Below are 18,396 nucleotides of genomic sequence, written 5' to 3'. Positions count from 1 at the left end.
ATAACTCAGCTGTTATACAGTCATCACGGTGCATCGTGGGATTGAATCCTGCGGCCATTACTCCTTCTCTATTAGGCAACATTCCATAGGTGGGCTGTTGTTGACGGTGGGAAAAGAAACCTATAAATATAAGCTCATTTCCCAGAGATCAAAAGAACAGGCGCCTTTGATAGATTGGCTGTACTTGCGAAGTATCATCCAATATGGTTGGGTCAATGATTCTTGCACTGCTATCATTGAGCGTGACATCCATTGCATCTCCTGTTCAACTAGCTCGCCGGGGTAAGCCTCACATGGACAAAGCAAATTTTCCAAATTCCAATCTGACGATCAAATGTACCAGCAATCTCAACGGAGCTATTAGAAAGATTCACCCTATTCTCACAGTTCGCCACCCTATCGGCCTGCGACCAGAACATCAATCACACAGGCCAAAGTTTGACCTGCGACTATGGCAACTGTCCACTCGTAGCAGCCGACAACACAACCGTAATCGACACATTCCACAGTGATCACGGCCCGACAGGTTACATCGCCCTAGACCACACGCGGAAACTGATCGTCCTAACATTCCGCGGAACGGTATCCAAAAGCGATGGCAACACAGATCTCGATATCGCTCTCACCTCGGTTAGCGACGTGTGCACCGGATGCAAAGCCCATCATGGGTTCTGGGCTTACTGGAGCGCCGTAGCGGCTCAGGCAACATCCCAGCTTCACAATGCAATGAACGCGTATCCGAGCTATAGGCTGAGTGTCGTAGGACACAGTCTAGGTGGAGGTATTGCGGCGTTAGCGGGGACTGTTCTTCGAACAAAAGGGTTCAGTCTGGATATTGTAAGTCAAGTTGGAAAACAAGCAAGCAGTGTAGATTCCAGCTAACGCATACAAACCACCAGTGGACATTCGGAGGCCCTAAACCAGGAAATTTGAAGCTGGCCGAGTTTATCAGCAACCAACAAGCGCCAAACAGCATATACCGAGCCACACATACTACAGACCCCATACCGAAAGTGCCGCTCAATCTGCCATTCTTTGATTGGAGCCAGCCTTCGCCCGAATACTGGATCACCCAGAAGACTGGGGTGCAGGTCACTACTGACGGGGTGGAGTATATTGAAGGGATCAATAGCAAGGTGGGGAATGCTGGTTCGGATCGAGATTTGAGGTGGCCCAATCCTAATCATGGGTGGTATTTTGGGAATATGAGTGTATGTGCGAATCCGATAGATGCAACATCATAGGCATTAGTTGATAAGGGTGACGCTGTGCGAAAGTGCAGCATGCATAGTCCAACGGACACCAAGGGAGATTGCGCAGCTGAAGAATAGGAATGAACATATTGTTACTGAGCCTCATCAAACACCATATTTACACTGAATCAAAGAACCTCAATCATAATGCATGGGTAGGTATCATATCATAAACATGCATCAATCACGACATCTTCGGACGTAACCGCAGATTCGGTCCTTGCACGAACTCCATTCCGGTCTCAATATCACCACTCTGAGCGAACTTCAAGTCGCTCAAGTAGTTATCACGCGGGCGCCACGGACCACGGTCCGCAGCCCTGGGTAAAATCCGATCAGCAAGCGACACATAAGTCGCCTTGATGTTCAAGAGAGGACGATCCTGGATCGTAGCTGCATCCTTCTCCTTCAGCCGAGGAACAGCAGCGACCAACTTTCGCGACTCAAGCTCCTTGAGCAGGCGACAAACCAAATGCGCCGTAGCATCCGCACCGAGTGTCCATGAGGCATTGGTATACCCAATAACGAAAGCGGCATTAGGCATATCCTGGAGCATGACTCCATTCCACAGATATTTACCACCCACGTCGATCTTCTTCCCGTCCACAGACAGCGCCGCGCCACCTACAATCTGCAATCGCAAGCCAGTAGCAGTAATAATAATATCTGCGTCAAGCTGCTCACCCGAATTCAAGATAATACCATTCTTCGTAACCTCTCGAATAGTATCGGTCTTGACATCCGCCTTGCCCTGCCGGAGACTGCGGAACAGATCCCCATCGGGACAAACACACAATCGTTGGTCCCAGGGGTTGTATTTGGGCTTGAAATGCGGGTCATAGGGGATATGGCTGGGCAGTTGCTTGCGCACATTCAACTTGAGCAACCAGCGGGAGAAATTCGGGAAGCGCTGGCAGAAGAGGAAGAAATAGCGGGTTGTATAGATCGAGATCATGCGTTGCAACCTGAGATACAGGGCATTGGAGAGGATGTAGGAGAGCCATCGGTTGCTGGAGCGGTTTGGGACGGAGAGGATGTAGGTAGGGCTGCGCTGGAGCATTGTGACACGGGCGGCATCGTCGGCGAGATTGGGGAGGAGGGTGATGGCGGTCGCGCCCGAGCCGATGATAACGATCGTCTTGTCCTTATACTGCAAGTCTTCGGGCCAGAACTGTGGGTGGATGACCTGGCCCTGGAAGGCGTCCAGGCCGGGAATGTCAGCTTTCAGGGGATCCTTGTAGTTGTAGTAACCCGTGCCAAAGATGACATAGCGGGCGGTGTATGTGTGTTCGGAGTCATTGTGGTCGACGGCGAGCGACCAGATGTTTTTATCGGAGGACCAGTCTGCCGATGACACACGATGGTTGTAGAGGATGTGTTTGTCGATGCCAAATTTGGTCGCGGTATCGCGCACGTACTGCTTGATGGCAGAACCCTCTGCGATGGGGTTATCGAGGGTCCAGGGATTGAATTGGAAGCCGAAGGTGAAAAGGTCGGAGTCGGAACGGATACCAGGATAATTAAAGAGATCCCAGGTGCCACCTAGATCGGCGCGAGCTTCTAGGATGGTGTAGCTGTAGCCGGGGAGTTGGTCTTGGACGCGGTAGGCGGCATTGACGCCGGAGATACCCGCGCCGACGATGATGACATCGAAGTGCCTAGCTTCGTTTGTTTCATCGAGTCCACTCATGATGGATGAATGGGATCAAATGAACAGTTACTGAAAAGCGAATAGCATTGAGGTTATTTAAGAAAAAAGTTGACATGCCTCGGTTTCACAATCCTTTATTCGGCAGATCGACACCGTCGACTTTGGGGTAAACAACACGCAAAACCTTAAAATGTACACGGGGAGATCGGGGAGTTGCATGGGATTCGTAGTGGTACTCTGTACGTGTTTATCTCGTGTAAGACGTGATGATTCTTGAAGTTAGTATATACAAGTGACCTTGGAAGTTACACAGATCGTTCTCCGAGATGTGAATGTGAGATCTACACAGATATCGATATGTAGATCTATGCCCCGATACCCCTGGGTATAGAGAACTAGAGATCTAAAGATGCAAAAATACTACTCCGTAGGAGATACAGCTAATCTCAAGGATATGGAGACCGAGGAATTTTCCAAACCTCGGCACCTTCCTAAACGGGGTAGGCTTGCGAGAGGATCAACACTTCACTTTCACACTTGTACGGGCTAAAATATACTTAGGGCCTCAAGTCATGAGCGGGAGATTCCAATCATGTCTGTCACTAAAGTAACCAAAGTCAACCTCTCCATAAAAGAGAAACTGGACTTCCTCCCAGCCGTGGCTTCCATCGTGGTTGCCTATGTCTATGCTCTCTTGACGGGCCTTCGACGCACCGAACGCCAAGCCAAATCTTTGTCCCTGCATTTGGGATATGCACTGTTCCGCAAGGCGAGCTCGCGGCTGACCGCCACTCAGATGCAGTACATCCTACCGCCATCCCACAAGATCTATGAGCAACACTCCAAGGAGACCGGTGGGCTACCCGAGTCCGTAGACTTGGGCGACGGAGCATTAGGCCACTGGATGGGTGATTCGAATGCTGACAATGTGGTAGTCTGGATCCACGGTATGTGTACAGCCAGCAAAGAAAGACCCCTATTCAATTGACCACCACTAACCATCATTCAGGAGGTGGCTTCGGACTCCCCGCCAACATGGGTTATTTCAAATTCTACGCGCAGCTCATTCACGACCTTGAAGCATTAGGCAAAAGCGTCGCTGTCTTCAGTCTGACCTATACGCTGGCGCCAATCGCAGTCTACCCGACTCAACTCCGACAGGCCGTGAATTGCCTACGATACATTCTTTCGCAACCAAACCGCGACCCGTCCACGATTTTCCTGGGCGGCGACTCCGCAGGCGGCAACCTGGTTGGTGGAGTTCTCTCTCATCTGGCCCACCCACACGCAGAGATCGATCCCCTGCCTTTTCGCGGAAACCTCGGCGGCGCAGTGATGATTGCACCGTGGACCCTTCTCGAGAAGGAATTCCCGGAAATGGAGGTCTATAGCGATGGCGATATCATTACGATGGCGGTTGCGGGACCGTGGGTGACAGCCTATATTGGTGCTGGCAAGCGTGACTATTACACGGATTTATCGACTGCGCCGGCAGATTGGTTTACGGCGTTCCCGGTGAACTCGGTATTGATTACCGCAGGCGGGAATGAGATCATGTTGCCTCTGATTCAAGACTTCGCGGCAAAGTTCAAGGAGGGCTTTGAGAATGTTGAATTGTTTGTTGGGTATCGTGAGTGTCATGTTGCACCGATTTATCACTTAGAGCTGGGCGATGTTACAAAGACGGAGCAGGGGAAGAAGGTTGAGGCGGTTTTGGCCGAGTTAATGGTGTGATTGTATGAAGGAACGCTGTCTGTACATACATGAATTGGGTACACATGGAATAGTGAGAGTGTTTTACACACATATTCCGTGTCTCGATGGTGACTTCTGTAGCCCATAAATATCAAGATAGGAGCCGTCGGCGTTTTGAAATAACTTCAATATTATATATCAATGTATTATCGCTCGATGAGATAGCGTATAGTTATCCATCTCCTAGTTAGTTACATAAAATTCAAAATGGTGACATAATCACATCTCCAGTCATTTCCAAAGCTGAATATCTACTGCGCCTGGGCCTTCTCCTCTGTCTGCAGAACACACATCTTCTTCAAGGAACCCGACGCGAAATTGCGCACACCCTCCTGCATCCAGGTTGGCATAGCGCGCACCAAAGTAGCCACCGACTTACTGGCAGGCAGAAGAACCTGGCCACTAGTCTGAGTCAAGATTTGCTTACAGATAGCGTCAGACACGACCTGGGTGGTCATGATAGACTCTCTGAAGTGCGCCTCGTTGTCTGTGAGCATCTTGATCATAGGCGTACGTACCCACGCAGGGTGAATAATACTAAAGCAATAATTAGCAAAATCTACAGATACATACCCGAGAATAACTCACCTAGTGCGCACACTGGGCGCATTATACCAATACTTCAATTCCTGCCGCAGTCCCTCATGGAAAGCAAGCGCACTGGCCTTGGTGCAACAATAATCCACCATCTCACCGAGAGCCACGAAGCTCGCCATACTAGCAATAGTGACAACATGACCATGATTCGCCTTCACCATAGCCGGCAAGAACTCCTTAACCATAAGGAAATGGGAGAGGGTATTGACCTCGAAAGTCTGCCGGATATTCTCCTCGGATTCATCGAGGATTGCCCCCTCGTGTCCAACGCCAGCGTTATTAATCAAGACCGTGGGCTCGCCGTGATTGTCACGGATCGTGCTCGCGACATTCGCGATATCCGCCGAGGAACTGACATTCGCCTTGTAGAAGGTGACGTTAGCCGGCAGTGTGAAAGTTGGCTCATTAATATCGAGGATGATGACGCGCACGCCTGTGCGCGCGAGGTCTTCCATGACCTGCTTGCCGATTCCGCTGCAGCCACCCGTTAGTAGGATGAGCTCGCGTGCCGGGATCCATGGTTGGTTGGAAGTCCAGTTTTGTAGGGTGCGTCTTGAAAAGAAGTCGTTTGTGGCGCGGAGGAAGGTGAGGGCGGCGAGAATTCCGACGGCCTTTTGGGCTGTTGGGTTGCGGAAGAGATGTCGGGTGGGTCCTGGAAGGTGAGATAGAACCATTTGGGAGTAATCGGCGATGAGGTTAAGGGTAGACATTGTTGCTGTTTGGGAGGAATTGGATGATGTGAGGGGATATTTTATGTCGGAGGGTAAAGGGGTGATTCCCGGATTATATAGTTCATCAACAGCGTTTAGCACATTTAGGATATCCCATTCTAACCGAGGCTTCACATTTTCGACCTTCCGCACTAAAGGAAATCCACTGCGATAGACTTCCCCACAGGGATCGACGATAGATCGACACTTATGTCATCTTCATTTCACAGCATTCATTTCGTTTGACCATTGTATTTTCACATGTCTCTTGGCATCCCCGCGTTGTAGATTATCACCTGACCCCAGCCCTAACTAGTACTGGCCGAAGCCTCCGTCACCAGATACTGGAATGGACCAAAGTTCCCTCAGGAGCACCCCTCTCTATGGCAATTATGAAACACTAGCGTGTATCCAAATAATGGCAGTTCATTGAGCCGAGGTTTGGCATTGGCCACGCAAACCGGGACTGATCCCTGCGGGGCATATCCGATAGAAAGATGAGCATTGAATGAATCCGAGGCTTTTCTCTCTTAACCCAGTTCGAATGAACGTGGTAATTGGCGACAGTATATCGGCAATGAGTGCATTCACCCTTGCCAAGGCATCTTTCCTCCAACGCACACTTTCCAAGTATTCAGTTCAGCGCACTGGGAGTCTGGGAGTAAGCATCGTGCTAAAAGCCGTCTACGACATAATAATATGGCAATTGCTAATGAACTTATACACAATTCCCGACGCAGCGCCGAACAGAAGTGAGAAATATTAGATAGAAAATTGGCAGTCATTGCTAAGCTACTCACGGGTAAAGGGGACTTTTTCTCGGCGGTATTAATATGCAGTGGGTTCGAGTTCAGTAGAAGGATTATACCGGAATCGTATTACACACCAGTATCAATTCCATATCCTGTTGTGCCACGAATACAGAGAACTCCATGATCCAAATCCCAATACTATTGTGTAAATCAAAATGTGGATAGCACCGTCTTCTACTGCGTAAAACATCTGCATTCTCTCATTTAGTTGACAAAAAGAGAAATTATATTTCCTCGGCCATGTCAATCAACGCCACGAAGCTCCTCTCCACTGAACCAAGACAGTCGGAATAACACTCACACCAACCACAAGAGCAACGGCGATACCAGCGCCACCAGCCCAACCAACAACCTCAAACATCTCAGGGAACCAAAAAGGACCAATGAAACCCCAAGTCTGCCGAACCAAAGTAATAAAAACACCCACACTAGCAGCATCCTCACGGTAACAGTCAACCGCATAAGTAATGTCCACGGTAGTAACGATTTGATTACCACCAGCGGCAATAGCAGCGCCAATAACGGGGGCGATATTCCATACACCGCCAGAGTCCCGGATTTCGATAGCGAAAACGACAATACCACAGATCGTCAAAGCATGGCCAATATAACTTAACCAAAGACGGTATTCCGGCGGGGATGGTTCTCCGGTCCGCTTCTGACGCATCAGCATCCAGCGATCGGAAATGAACCCGCCTATCTGTTCACCAATCACAGACCCAATGATAATACCGAGGAATTGCAGACCGACCTGCTGGGTGTTCAGGCCGAACTTGGCAGGGTAGATCTGGGAGATCTCAATTGTAAGCATGACACTGCCCCAAAGGAAGATCATTGCATAGGCAACGGCTGGGATGACCACGCATGGTTTCATCACATAGCTTAGAGGTTGGAAGAAGTCCCAGAATTCTAACGGTGTAGGGTCGATCCGGCGGAATTTGAAAAGACTCTGCTTGGCGGCGATGACGGTGTTGGTAGGGATATTCCCGCGGACGTAAAGTGATTCCGATCCGAAGAAGAAGTAGAGGAGGAATTGGGTTGCGTTGACCTGTTCGGAGTGAATGAATAGTTAGACGAGTACATCCTAGAGGTTGGGGTTAAGGAATCTCACAATTGCAAGGATATAGTAAATCCAACGGTAACCCACACGCGAAGCAACGAAACCAAAGATAAATGGAGCAGAAGGCACACCCAGAGTCACCATTAGCGTCCACCCACCCATGCAGCGAGCACGATCTTTCCGGAAGAAAGTCTCCGCGACAACTGCGCTACCGATAGCAGCTGCAGGGCTGATGAAGAAGGCAGTAATAGCACGGGAGAGACCCATGGTTGCATAGGAAGTACTCTTCGCACAGCCAATATTCCCAATCAAGCTGCAGATCAAAGAAATCAGAAATATGGGGCGACGACCATATCGATTACACAGCGGGCGCCAGAAGAGAGGCGCGCCGCCTAGCACGGCGATGAAGAGAGAGACAAGATAGCTGGTTCGCTGCATACTGACGTCGAGGTCCTCGGAGATATTTTCGAATGCAGATTGGATCGACGAGGCAGTGAATGTGGCCATCATAGCGTGGAAGGCGACTAGGGTCAAGTTGAAATTTTTCTATCAAGGAAAAATGTTAGAAACATGGTCAAAATGTGAATGGATGGCAGGAGTTATGGCCTCTCACCCTCCATCGCGGCCAATTGTATGGATCGGTATCGGTCATGTCAGGGATAGGTTCCAAATCGAGTGTTCCATGCTTCGAAAGAAGATATTGGCGATGTTCCTCGGATAGATGAGCGACTGGGTCTTCGACGTAGAATGCACATGGCTTTCCAGACTCATCTCCTTCACGGGTATTTGCACCCTTAATATAATGATGCCTCCTATCCATTTTCTCCGTTGAATATGAAGGCCAGGGTCTGTGGGAATATAATAGCACGGACGAAGAGAAGGGGGAAAAAAGCAGAGTATCTATACGCCCACGTTCTTATAGCAGATACCCCGTAACATCTGCTATGTATCCCATCCTTTCCCCATACTCCACCTTTATGGGAATCTGGGGGTGGGGCAAAGGAGGATAGTGTGGATGCATCTCCCCGGATTGGAGTGATTTGCAAGTACTGTACGCGTTTGCATGTAGGAGCCTAGAATACCGAATCATAGGCCATTCCCAACAAGGCACGATACATCCTGGCTAAAGACAGGGGGTGGATATAGTCTCAGCCGGTGTACCACTCGGATTGTGGGATGGTGTGGGGTGTGGAGAGAGAATAGCCCAGTATGAGGGCGGTCCTACTCATCATGACGAGTTGTCATTGAGGGTGACGGCTTGGTTTTGAGTCTCTTCTGCTTTGGCTTTTGAGAAATGTCGGGCCCGGATATCAACCTCTATTTTCTCTGGGGAAGAAAGATCACGAGGAGTCTCAACTCTCCAAATTTGCTGCCTATCTGTTTGACCGTTCATGTTGAGACGAAAAAGTGGTCAAAGCTTCGTGTGGCTATGTGCAGAATAGATGTAGAACGAGTGTAGAATAAGCGACTAGTTACGAGCAATCTGCCGTAGAAAACTTGCTGGTAATGATGTGGGAGTGTTATTGGATGGATGTTATCTCGGAGATGACTACTCTTCTCGGACATACACCTCTACGGCTCCTCGGACTACTCTTCCGAGCAAGTTAAGCAATATTCAACATCCCCGCCACCACAGACTGCTATTCAATTTTGTGCCAGTCGGAACTTTCAATTGGTGACTATTTTCAAATCATTCTTCTCTCAAACTATTATCATACTCACAATCTAAGCCGAGCTCGACTGGCATTCCACGCCAATATCTCCATCAATTCCATCGCAGGTCACGACCGGGGGACCCCCAGCCGGGCTGACGATATCGATATCAGAGAGATGAATCCCCGAGCACACAGCATTAGGCGAACAAGTCAAGTCACCGATAACCTTGCCATTCTTGCCCGACGAAGTGCCATAGATATTCTCGAAGGTAATGTTGGTGAAATTGACTGATGACGGGTACTTGGCACACGTGGTGGCGTTGACGTCGAAGTAGCACTGATCCAACACAATAGGGGCGTCGGTGTTTTCGATGTGAATGTCCTTGTACGTGATGTTGTTAATGCGACCAAAGCCGATGTCCGGTCCAGCCCAAGCCTTGAGACGGACGCCGTTCTTAAATTCCTATTAGGCTCGCCGATAAAATCGATATACGGAGGTCTTACCTGGCCGTTCAACAGAGTAACATTCTCAACCCAGGCATTCTCGATGATGTCCTCGACTCCCGAGTACTGTCCAATACTTCCCATGCTAACGCCGTGGGTATTGTTGCACCACAGGTTCTGCACGAAAATGTTGGTTGTGTTAGGCTTAGGGGAGAAGCAGTCATCGCCGATATCGACGCGGGTGTTGGTCACACTGAGACCATCCACGTTGAAGGAGTCAAACCCGTCGGTATTCTTGGGCAAAGCCTGCGGAAGGATTAGAATTGATTGATAATATAACCAGATTCACAACCCACAGATGCGTTAGTGGAAAACGCGTTTATAAAGACATCGTCGAAAGAGACGTCCTTGGTGCGGACGAAGAAGTTGGTCCAACAGGGAGAGTTGAGTTGGGTGATACCCTCAACGGACACGCGGGTAGCGTTGTCAGTCACAAAGAGAATGGGACGGTAAAAGGTATTGTCCGGGTCCTGAATTATCTATTAGCACAAGTCATTCCCGACTCTTTTCATGCTCACCAAAACTTCTAGGCCAGAAAAGGCATTGTACCACTCCTGACCATTGCCATTGAGAATACCCTTTCCGAAGATCTTGATATCCTGACCACCCCAGACCCAGAAAGTGATAGACTTTTGAAAGGAGTAGTAGAAATGGTTTGCCTGCCAATAGTCGATATCATCGGTGAACTATTCATGTCAGAGCGGCTCAATCAATCACAGTACTAGGGTTATGTACCTTCACTTCGCCCTCTAGCTGCACCTCGATATTATTCAAGAAGCTGAGGTCAAGCTTTTTGCCAATGACATACGTCTTCCCCTTTTGCAAGAGAAGTCTACCGCCATGATTGGCAGCCTTGATACCCCAAAGGAAATCATATGAAATGTCGTCGGTGTCACTCTTCGATGATCGAATTGTCACTGTCCGACGGTCGTCGTGCTTGTGATGTCCGTAAGCACCGATCTTCTTCAGCCCCAATTTGTCGTTGGCCGGGATGATCTGGGCGCCTTTAATAATACGTTCTGTCGCAAAAGCACCAACTGCGCTGAACAGGACCGCACCAATAGCGATGAACTTCATTATCACAAGGTCAATGAAATCAATTGATACTGCTGTCGGTTGATCCGGGGTAGGAGAGTCATGCTGGAAGTCCTGCTAATTTATAAGAATACCCCGGAGTATTGGCCATAGCAAAATGGAGCTTGTGCCTTTCCCCAGATTAGCAATATCCGGAGAATGGCACGGGCAGAGGAAAGAGATTTCTCCGCCTGTCAAAACAATTCCACCGCGTGCTGGATCGGCAGGGCCTATGGAATGCGGCAATAGAACAAGTCCGCGGGTGTCGCTAATAGTAAATGGAGTCATTTCTCCTCGGGTCGCCAAGGATATTCACAAGCGGGGATGCGGAGAGAGTGTCGGACGAGACTACGCGAACTTGGACATTGTTGTTCGAAACTGTGCAATTCATCGTTGTGGCCGGGATTCATTCCCCCGTCTGGGGATGGAGACTGGAGGGTTGGGTTCTTCCACCAATCAGCGGAACCTTTTGTCATGCAAGGTTCTCATGAGAATCGTGTTGTGGTTTTTCGAGGCATGGAGGACTTCCAAGACCTCAACACCCAGTCTTAGGTGGAGTAAGTTGTCCGTTTTGACAATTCGTACTCGGATAATAGATGTACTTGCATTGTATTGTTCTTATGTATTATCGGATTACAGAGAAATCAAAGAGCGCCTCCGTCTATTCTACAACTTCTTGCTGGCCTGCACCAGCGCATAAAGACAGCTGATGTTCCCGGACCACCAAGCCGCCGATCGCAGAAAGCTCAAAGAGTAAGATTCAATGTTGCAGTAGAATAGGTGGTACGCGACCCGGGAAACCGAATACCAAGCACCGACGGTATTGATAGTTTCATTGGGGAGACCGGCGTATAAGGAGACGAGCACTAGAGGGCAAGGTCAGTACAGTGCAGCAATTTTACAAGATGCAAGTTCATCGTGCGAAAAAGGAAAGGCCAAAGGAGTTCCACATACTCGCCGCAACGAACAAAGTGTATCCCTCCTGCACATTGGCATGCGCCGACGTCTGTCGCTTGAGCTTGTCAAGGGCGCGACGGGTAATCTTTCCCGACTGCACGGCCGCCTCACCGTACGTAGTCAAGTCCTCACGCGGGCTGACATTGTGATCAAGACCCAGGCGTATCTTTGCGCCGCGGGGGCTCGTCAGAATATACGCGAAAAACCAGTTCGCCATTAGCAAGGCTGATGCGTGGTTCGCAGGTGCCTGGCCAGGGGCGGCGCGGAGCCCGAGAGTTGTTACAAAGGCACTATGAGGGTTAGTCTGGGGAGTGTTTCCCCCTCATGGAAGTATATGGGCACTCACGACATTTTTGATTATCAGAGATTTGTAGAATCGAAATCCTTGAGCTATTGCCCTTCGACCTTTTTTATGTCCGTGTCAGTTTCGAGGGGCCGAGGCATGAAATCATCGCCTCCCGATCTTCTTACAGGCTTGTAAGGGGTCCACCCTGGAAATCAAGCGACCCCTTAAGTTCAATTCGTAATGAATCGGACAAGGACCTGTTTTCTTCAAAGTCTGCGGAGTTTCGAATCGAAATTAAAGTTTAGGTGATGAGAAACTCTTCCCTGACCCGCTGTAAGAAGATAGGAACATGTAGATGATGATTGCGGTCGCTGTGAAAGAGGCAATATTATTGATGTGGAAGGGAAGGAGGGATGGAGGAGGCAATTTATTATAAAAGAGGCGCATAAATATGGCACACATGGCCTTGTCCCATGTTCGTTGGCATTTTTATTAGGTTGGGATATATATACGGAGTAGGGTAAAATACCATGACATATTCATCCCAGCGAGAAATAGATAATCTAGTTAATGCAATTCGATTAACCTTGGAATTAGTTCCTGCTGACAATATCATTCAATCATTTCAAGGTAGGAAATGCGTCTATCTCATGCTAAAATCCAAATAAGGATGTCAAAGGATATTCACTTAATATACAATCCCCGGTCTCGGCCACTCAGACTACATTTCTAGCAGATACAGTCTGCTCCAGTTCGCTCGACGAACCTTTCGTCAATGTCCTTTCTAGCGAGCCCCTGTAGCTAGCTTCCCCACTGCGACGACGCAATACCATCGTGTCTGTTCCCTCGCCATGATCCTCACCATGATCAGAATAGGGGTGCTGGTTTGAGTTACATGAAAACCGGTTGTTTAATATAACAGAGTGGTTACGGCGATTCACCACGCTATTGTTAGGAACAGGCTCATTTTCGGACAGAAGAATGATTTCTACCGGGTAGTCTCGGATAGTAGGGATTTTGAACCACTTATAAAGGCAGCTCAGGATGGGGATAGAGAGCCCGTGAATGACGATAGAGAAGAAAACAAGCCAATATACCACTAAATCAAAGGTCAGTTTACATTATCTTGAAGTAGAAGTATATCATACCCGGTATCATGGCTGCAGTCAAGTTGTTGATCTCTGTATCACTCTCTCCAGGGTCCGGTAACAATCGTCGCGCATACTCGACATAGGAGATAGCGCCAACTCCTAAAACCGGTAAGCACTGCACTTCAACATAAAAACTCAACATCTTGGTTGGATAGCATACCAATTGGGCCAAAATACCCCATGAACAGGGCCTCTTTCCAATTATCGCAGACTTTGGGCATGAATCGATATCCCATCATGATCGCTGGGATCCGACGGAATAACAGAATCAAAAATCCGAGCCCGAATAGTCGAGCGATAGTGATTCCATTCTGACTGGACATGTGAAGTTGATCCCATGGCATGATAGCGCCGAGGAAGATGAAGGTCCCAACGTTCAAAATGTTTTCGATTGTTGAGTTGAAAGAGTCATGTCTCTCTTCGACTTCGAAGTGGTAAGACCCATCCCAGTTCAATGCACAGCCGGCAACAAAGCAGGCAAGAGTTTCGTCGGAGCCAAAGCAGCCGCAGGTACCGACGATAAACAACTGCAAGCCTTCTTAGCATAAACTCCAAATCTTTCTCAAGAATAACTTACACCCATCGCAACAGGATATGAGAAGAAGCTCTCCTTGTCAATCCAACGCCTGCTCATGTCAATAGCTAGTTTGTTAAACTGATAGTATATATGTGCATACCTTTTCGAGGCCAAGTTCAAGGCTTTCCGGCTCAGGAACCCGACCAGCACACCATACCCAGCGCCCATGACAAGCATATATAGCACTCCCTCAACAGCCCAATGGGCCAAAGCTCGGCCGACATCTCCACCAAACCGACCCGTACTCGGCTCACTAATCCAATCTCGACTCTGTTTCCTAGGACCAACTTTTACTGTCTCCATACCCGGAGCATCAGCATAACGAAGAAGGGCAATTGAGAGAAGCAAAAATGGGAAACCGAGTCCATCATTTCCACCTGCCTCGGCTGAAATAAATTCACGAAGATGTCGTCGGACATATTGATCTGCGAAAGGACCCTTGGCGATAGCCTGTGAGAGAACGGGGTCGATACATATGACACATGATCCGATGATGAGGGAAGTCAACTGCATCAAGGTTAGTGGGAGTGTGTTCTCATGTCAAATATGATAAGATGAACACACAAACGATAGATTAGGGATCATTAATTTGATACATGCCGACGTCATCAGCCACTGGATCGTCATCAATGGCAATAGGCAAATGGTTAGTTCGACCAGATGAAGCCGAATGTATCGTTTTGGTAGCTCATAGCCGACTTTGACCATAGCGATGCCAATCACGACTCGGGTCAATCCCTAGTATAATTAGCTTAGTGTTTTCTTTCGTGGCGAGAGGACCTACATAGGCAATATCACCACTACCGCTGTCAGTGTATCCTCCCCACTGGCCGACATTGACCAACTTCGCACCGAATGGTCCTAGGACAGCTCCGATTATGAAAGAGGGTACTGAATAATATCAGCGACCGATATCTAGTGAGATTGAGGGACACCATACAAGCTTCACCGAGATACCATCTTTGCTTGATTTTCACAGCGATAAACCCGAAGACCAAGACGTATATTCCTAAAACTATCAATTAGAGAACATCCTAGACATGCCAGTTCAAGTCTTACCCGATAATGAGAGGATAACATTAACACTACTAACATCCAGAATTGGATGCAGCATCCTGTTCCCGCAAGCGAAAAACTGATGTTATGAACAGGATACAGAATGGCGATACGGGCTTTTGTAAATCACACGAATGCCGACACGACGATTCCATTATTGAAGAATGCTCCCTTCTTCGTGTCTGAGCCTAATCTTGTTGACCTCATCCACGACTTGCATGAACCCCGGAGCAAGGGGGTGCTCTGTTTACGTGTCATATACTCCGTACATATAGGGAGCAATTGCTTAGCATGTCAAACTGCGTCGAATAAATATTGGAAGTTCCACTTTCAAAATGTTAGGACAAATAGGGATAACACGATATATGCTCGCGACTCCTACAATAGATATGAATGTAAAGTCAAAACAGTAGAATAACTATACCACTCCAGGACTATCAGCTTGACGACCTTATCGTCTCATCTCCACAAATCAATATCCTGCTGCCTGTAATAATAATACGAGATAATGCATGTGAGAAACACTACATATTGTGGCTGCGCCACCCCTATTTTCGGCCCGCCGCACCCGCGGAGGTGGGAAGGTTGAACGTTCCCTTGCGAGTCAGGGGCTAATTAACCATGAAGCCAAAGATGCTTCTAAGCCTCATTTATAAATGTGGCAAAGGGAGTAAATCGCATGTTTGGTATTTGCATTGTCCAGTATTAGCTCTGTCCGTAATCTACTCCGTAGGGTTAGAATGTTTCCAATTTTAGAACAAGGGATGGCAGGGATCACTCCCAATTCTACTTTGTAACAAGGAGTTAGTTAAACTGTTGTATTAATAGTCTATTCTGATGTTTTCTAGAAGGTCTTGGCTTGTCTTACATGGAATACTCAGATATAGATAAGCTTCGATCATCACGTTGTCATGTCTATATACCTCAAACTACAGACACGAACGCAAAACCCAACTTGAAACGGCGCTCAAACCTCCTTTTGACTATAGCTTTGATCATGATATCTCGTGTAAATGCCTCATAACCCTATCACACGATTTCGCTATGAGATATTTTTCCAGTACGCAACAATTGACTTGCGAGAAATAATATAAAGTCAAGAACGTCTTGCTAGTTTATCAGTATTCCAATTTGAATCTACATTTTTCATTACATAATGGGTTCTATCGAGGAATTATCCAAGCAGCTTTCTGACCAGACGAGCGACTGCTCTTACGTCTATGGCTCCCGGTTCGTTGCCAAACCTATGCCATCGCATCGGCTTCCAGATGAAGGGATGCCGAAAGATGTGGCCTACCAGCTGATCAAAGATGACTTGGCCCTGGATGGTCAGCCAATCTTGAAGTGAGTCTATTTGTCAAAATTTTGAAAACTCAACTAACGTTATTGCTCAATATAGCCTCGCCAGTTTTGTGACCACATACATGGTATTTCAGCTTCTCGTCATATTTTTGACGCATACTAACACTGTAACAGGAAGACGAAGCTCTCAAACTACTCGCCGAATCCTCGAACAAGAATATCATCGATCACGAAGAATACCCCAAATCTGTCGATATCGAACACCGCTGTCTGAACATCCTCGCCGACCTATTCCATTCCCCGGTTTCTGACGGAACTCCAACCGCCTTTGGCACATCATGTATTGGATCTTCCGAAGCCATCATGCTTGCAATTCTAGCGATGAAGAAGCGCTGGCAAATCAACCGCCAAGCCCAGGGGAAAGATGCCTCCAACCCAAACATCATCATGAGTAGCGGCGTACAAGTATGCTGGGAAAAGGCAACCAGATACTTCGATATCACCGAGAAGCTAGTCCCATGTACTGAGACGAGATACGTGATTGACCCAGTTCAAGCCGTCGACATGGTCGATGAGAACACCATTGGGATCTGCGCGATTCTCGGCACGACATACACGGGGCAGTACGAAGATGTACGAGCTATCAGTGAACTTCTCCTTGAGAGAGGACTGGACACACCCATCCACGTGGATGCCGCCAGCGGTGGATTCGTGGCCCCGTTTGTGAACCCGGATCTAGTATGGGATTTCAAATTACCCAACGTCGTCTCGATCAATGTCTCTGGGCATAAGTACGGACTGGTAAGTATCCCTTGATCGTCCAACTCTAATAAACTCAATATGCTAATTTCCACAGGTCTACCCCGGTATCGGCTGGGCCCTCTGGCGATCACCAGAGTACCTTCCCGCGGAGCTAGTTTTCAACATCGACTACCTAGGTGCCGAGCAAGTGAACTTCACAATGAACTTCTCCAAACCAGCATCCCATATCATCGCACAGTACTACCAACTCATCCGACTGGGCCGAAGTGGGTACACAAGCATCATGAGAAATCTCACGGCAACAGCCGACTACCTCACCAGCCAGCTGCAAGAAATGGGGTTCATAATCATGAGTGAAGGTGGTGGCCATGGCCTACCGGTCGTGGCGTTCAGGTTGAGTTCGGCGCAAAACGTCTTCTTGGATGAATGGGCGCTTGCGCGTAAACTGCGCGAGAAGGGGTGGATTGTGCCTGCTTATACCATGGCTGCGGATTGCGAGACAATGGGGATGATGAGGGTTGTTGTCAGGACGGATTTCAGTATGGGACGGTGTGTGAGTTTGGTGCAGGATGTGCAGGATTCATTGGGGGCTCTAGCGGGTTTGGAGATCCAGAACATTCAGCGGTATCAGGCGTGAGTTTTCTTCTTCTGGACTTGATCTGGGATTTCTGCTAATCTTTGTTATTGGATAGATTGGTTCAGAGTTATGTTGCGATTTCGAAGAAGAATTGTGTTGATCGGGCTTGTTCGCGGTCAAGAAATGGGGAAAGAGATAGAGAAGTTGTGAGGCTTTGAGGGTTTGATTGGCTTGTCGTTCTATAGAGTTAGGTTCTAGATGTTTTAGATGTTTTAGTTAGATGTTTAGATGTTTTCTTGTATTTCTAATTAAGTCTTTTAAGAGAGCTCGTCAGAATGAGATTTGTATTTGAGGAAAAGGCTTCCATTCCTTTTACTAATGTTATCTTCACCTTTGTTATATCGGACAGAGTTCACTTAAGAGAATATTGAGCATCTCATTTCTGTTGATACTTCTCTATATCTTCCGGGGTGTGGTGTCTTGAGGAAGTGGGATTGTTAATCTTCTTCCTGCAATTTTTATCTCTTTCCTGGAAGCCAAAAGGATATGCATATTTATTATTCTAACAATTTACTGTGACGAAAGTCATTCTTTGACTAGATGAGAGTAGAGTTTGAGAATGACATTGAACAGAAGCAATATCACCGGGCATCAGTC

General features: G+C 48.0%; 9 protein-coding genes across 9 annotated transcripts; 3 read left to right on the top strand and 6 right to left on the bottom strand.

Moving 5' to 3' along the window:
- Positions 1 to 203: 203 nt before the first annotated feature.
- Positions 204 to 1,251, top strand: LCP9604111_8869 (lipase family protein; the record flags this gene model as incomplete). The annotated part of the gene is made up of 4 exons (XM_039077059.1): positions 204 to 282; positions 344 to 837; positions 900 to 1,192; positions 1,245 to 1,251. 4 exons carry the CDS (start codon positions 204 to 206, stop codon positions 1,249 to 1,251), a joined length of 873 nt encoding a protein of 290 aa, XP_038925106.1.
- Positions 1,252 to 1,437: 186 nt separating this feature from the next.
- LCP9604111_8868 (flavin-containing monooxygenase) lies at positions 1,438 to 2,943 on the bottom strand (the record flags this gene model as incomplete). The annotated part of the gene is made up of 1 exon (XM_039077058.1): positions 1,438 to 2,943. The coding sequence occupies one exon, from the start codon at positions 2,941 to 2,943 to the stop codon at positions 1,438 to 1,440; it is 1,506 nt and encodes a 501-aa protein (XP_038925105.1).
- A 553-nt stretch (positions 2,944 to 3,496) lies between these two features.
- LCP9604111_8867 (lipase/thioesterase family protein) lies at positions 3,497 to 4,638 on the top strand (the record flags this gene model as incomplete). Its single annotated transcript, XM_039077057.1, has 2 exons — positions 3,497 to 3,851; positions 3,914 to 4,638. 2 exons carry the CDS (start codon positions 3,497 to 3,499, stop codon positions 4,636 to 4,638), a joined length of 1,080 nt encoding a protein of 359 aa, XP_038925104.1.
- Positions 4,639 to 4,910: 272 nt separating this feature from the next.
- Positions 4,911 to 5,966, bottom strand: LCP9604111_8866 (uncharacterized protein; the record flags this gene model as incomplete). The annotated part of the gene is made up of 2 exons (XM_039077056.1): positions 4,911 to 5,196; positions 5,248 to 5,966. The coding sequence occupies 2 exons, from the start codon at positions 5,964 to 5,966 to the stop codon at positions 4,911 to 4,913; spliced, it is 1,005 nt and encodes a 334-aa protein (XP_038925103.1).
- Positions 5,967 to 7,025: 1,059 nt separating this feature from the next.
- Positions 7,026 to 8,658, bottom strand: LCP9604111_8865 (uncharacterized protein; the record flags this gene model as incomplete). Its single annotated transcript, XM_039077055.1, has 3 exons — positions 7,026 to 7,826; positions 7,890 to 8,384; positions 8,452 to 8,658. 3 exons carry the CDS (start codon positions 8,656 to 8,658, stop codon positions 7,026 to 7,028), a joined length of 1,503 nt encoding a protein of 500 aa, XP_038925102.1.
- Positions 8,659 to 9,563: 905 nt separating this feature from the next.
- pgxB (uncharacterized protein) lies at positions 9,564 to 11,074 on the bottom strand (the record flags this gene model as incomplete). The annotated part of the gene is made up of 5 exons (XM_039077054.1): positions 9,564 to 9,947; positions 9,998 to 10,243; positions 10,294 to 10,467; positions 10,516 to 10,683; positions 10,733 to 11,074. The coding sequence occupies 5 exons, from the start codon at positions 11,072 to 11,074 to the stop codon at positions 9,564 to 9,566; spliced, it is 1,314 nt and encodes a 437-aa protein (XP_038925101.1).
- Positions 11,075 to 11,737: 663 nt separating this feature from the next.
- On the bottom strand, positions 11,738 to 12,379 carry LCP9604111_8863 (MAPEG family protein; the record flags this gene model as incomplete). Its single annotated transcript, XM_039077053.1, has 3 exons — positions 11,738 to 11,937; positions 12,026 to 12,318; positions 12,375 to 12,379. 3 exons carry the CDS (start codon positions 12,377 to 12,379, stop codon positions 11,738 to 11,740), a joined length of 498 nt encoding a protein of 165 aa, XP_038925100.1.
- A 651-nt stretch (positions 12,380 to 13,030) lies between these two features.
- LCP9604111_8862 (putative plasma membrane antiporter) lies at positions 13,031 to 15,156 on the bottom strand (the record flags this gene model as incomplete). The annotated part of the gene is made up of 9 exons (XM_039077052.1): positions 13,031 to 13,413; positions 13,463 to 13,564; positions 13,626 to 13,992; positions 14,043 to 14,091; positions 14,143 to 14,549; positions 14,607 to 14,780; positions 14,827 to 14,933; positions 14,983 to 15,051; positions 15,102 to 15,156. The coding sequence occupies 9 exons, from the start codon at positions 15,154 to 15,156 to the stop codon at positions 13,031 to 13,033; spliced, it is 1,713 nt and encodes a 570-aa protein (XP_038925099.1).
- Positions 15,157 to 16,254: 1,098 nt separating this feature from the next.
- LCP9604111_8861 (uncharacterized protein) lies at positions 16,255 to 17,957 on the top strand (the record flags this gene model as incomplete). The annotated part of the gene is made up of 5 exons (XM_039077051.1): positions 16,255 to 16,442; positions 16,498 to 16,525; positions 16,575 to 17,201; positions 17,257 to 17,795; positions 17,855 to 17,957. The coding sequence occupies 5 exons, from the start codon at positions 16,255 to 16,257 to the stop codon at positions 17,955 to 17,957; spliced, it is 1,485 nt and encodes a 494-aa protein (XP_038925098.1).
- Between the last annotated feature and the right edge of the window lie 439 nt (positions 17,958 to 18,396).

Source organism: Penicillium roqueforti (assembly GCF_015533775.1).
Source record: "Penicillium roqueforti strain LCP96 04111 chromosome Unknown scaffold_38, whole genome shotgun sequence".
Classification (NCBI taxonomy): Eukaryota; Fungi; Ascomycota; class Eurotiomycetes; order Eurotiales; family Aspergillaceae; genus Penicillium; species Penicillium roqueforti.
This window is presented reverse-complemented; position numbering and strand designations above follow the sequence as displayed.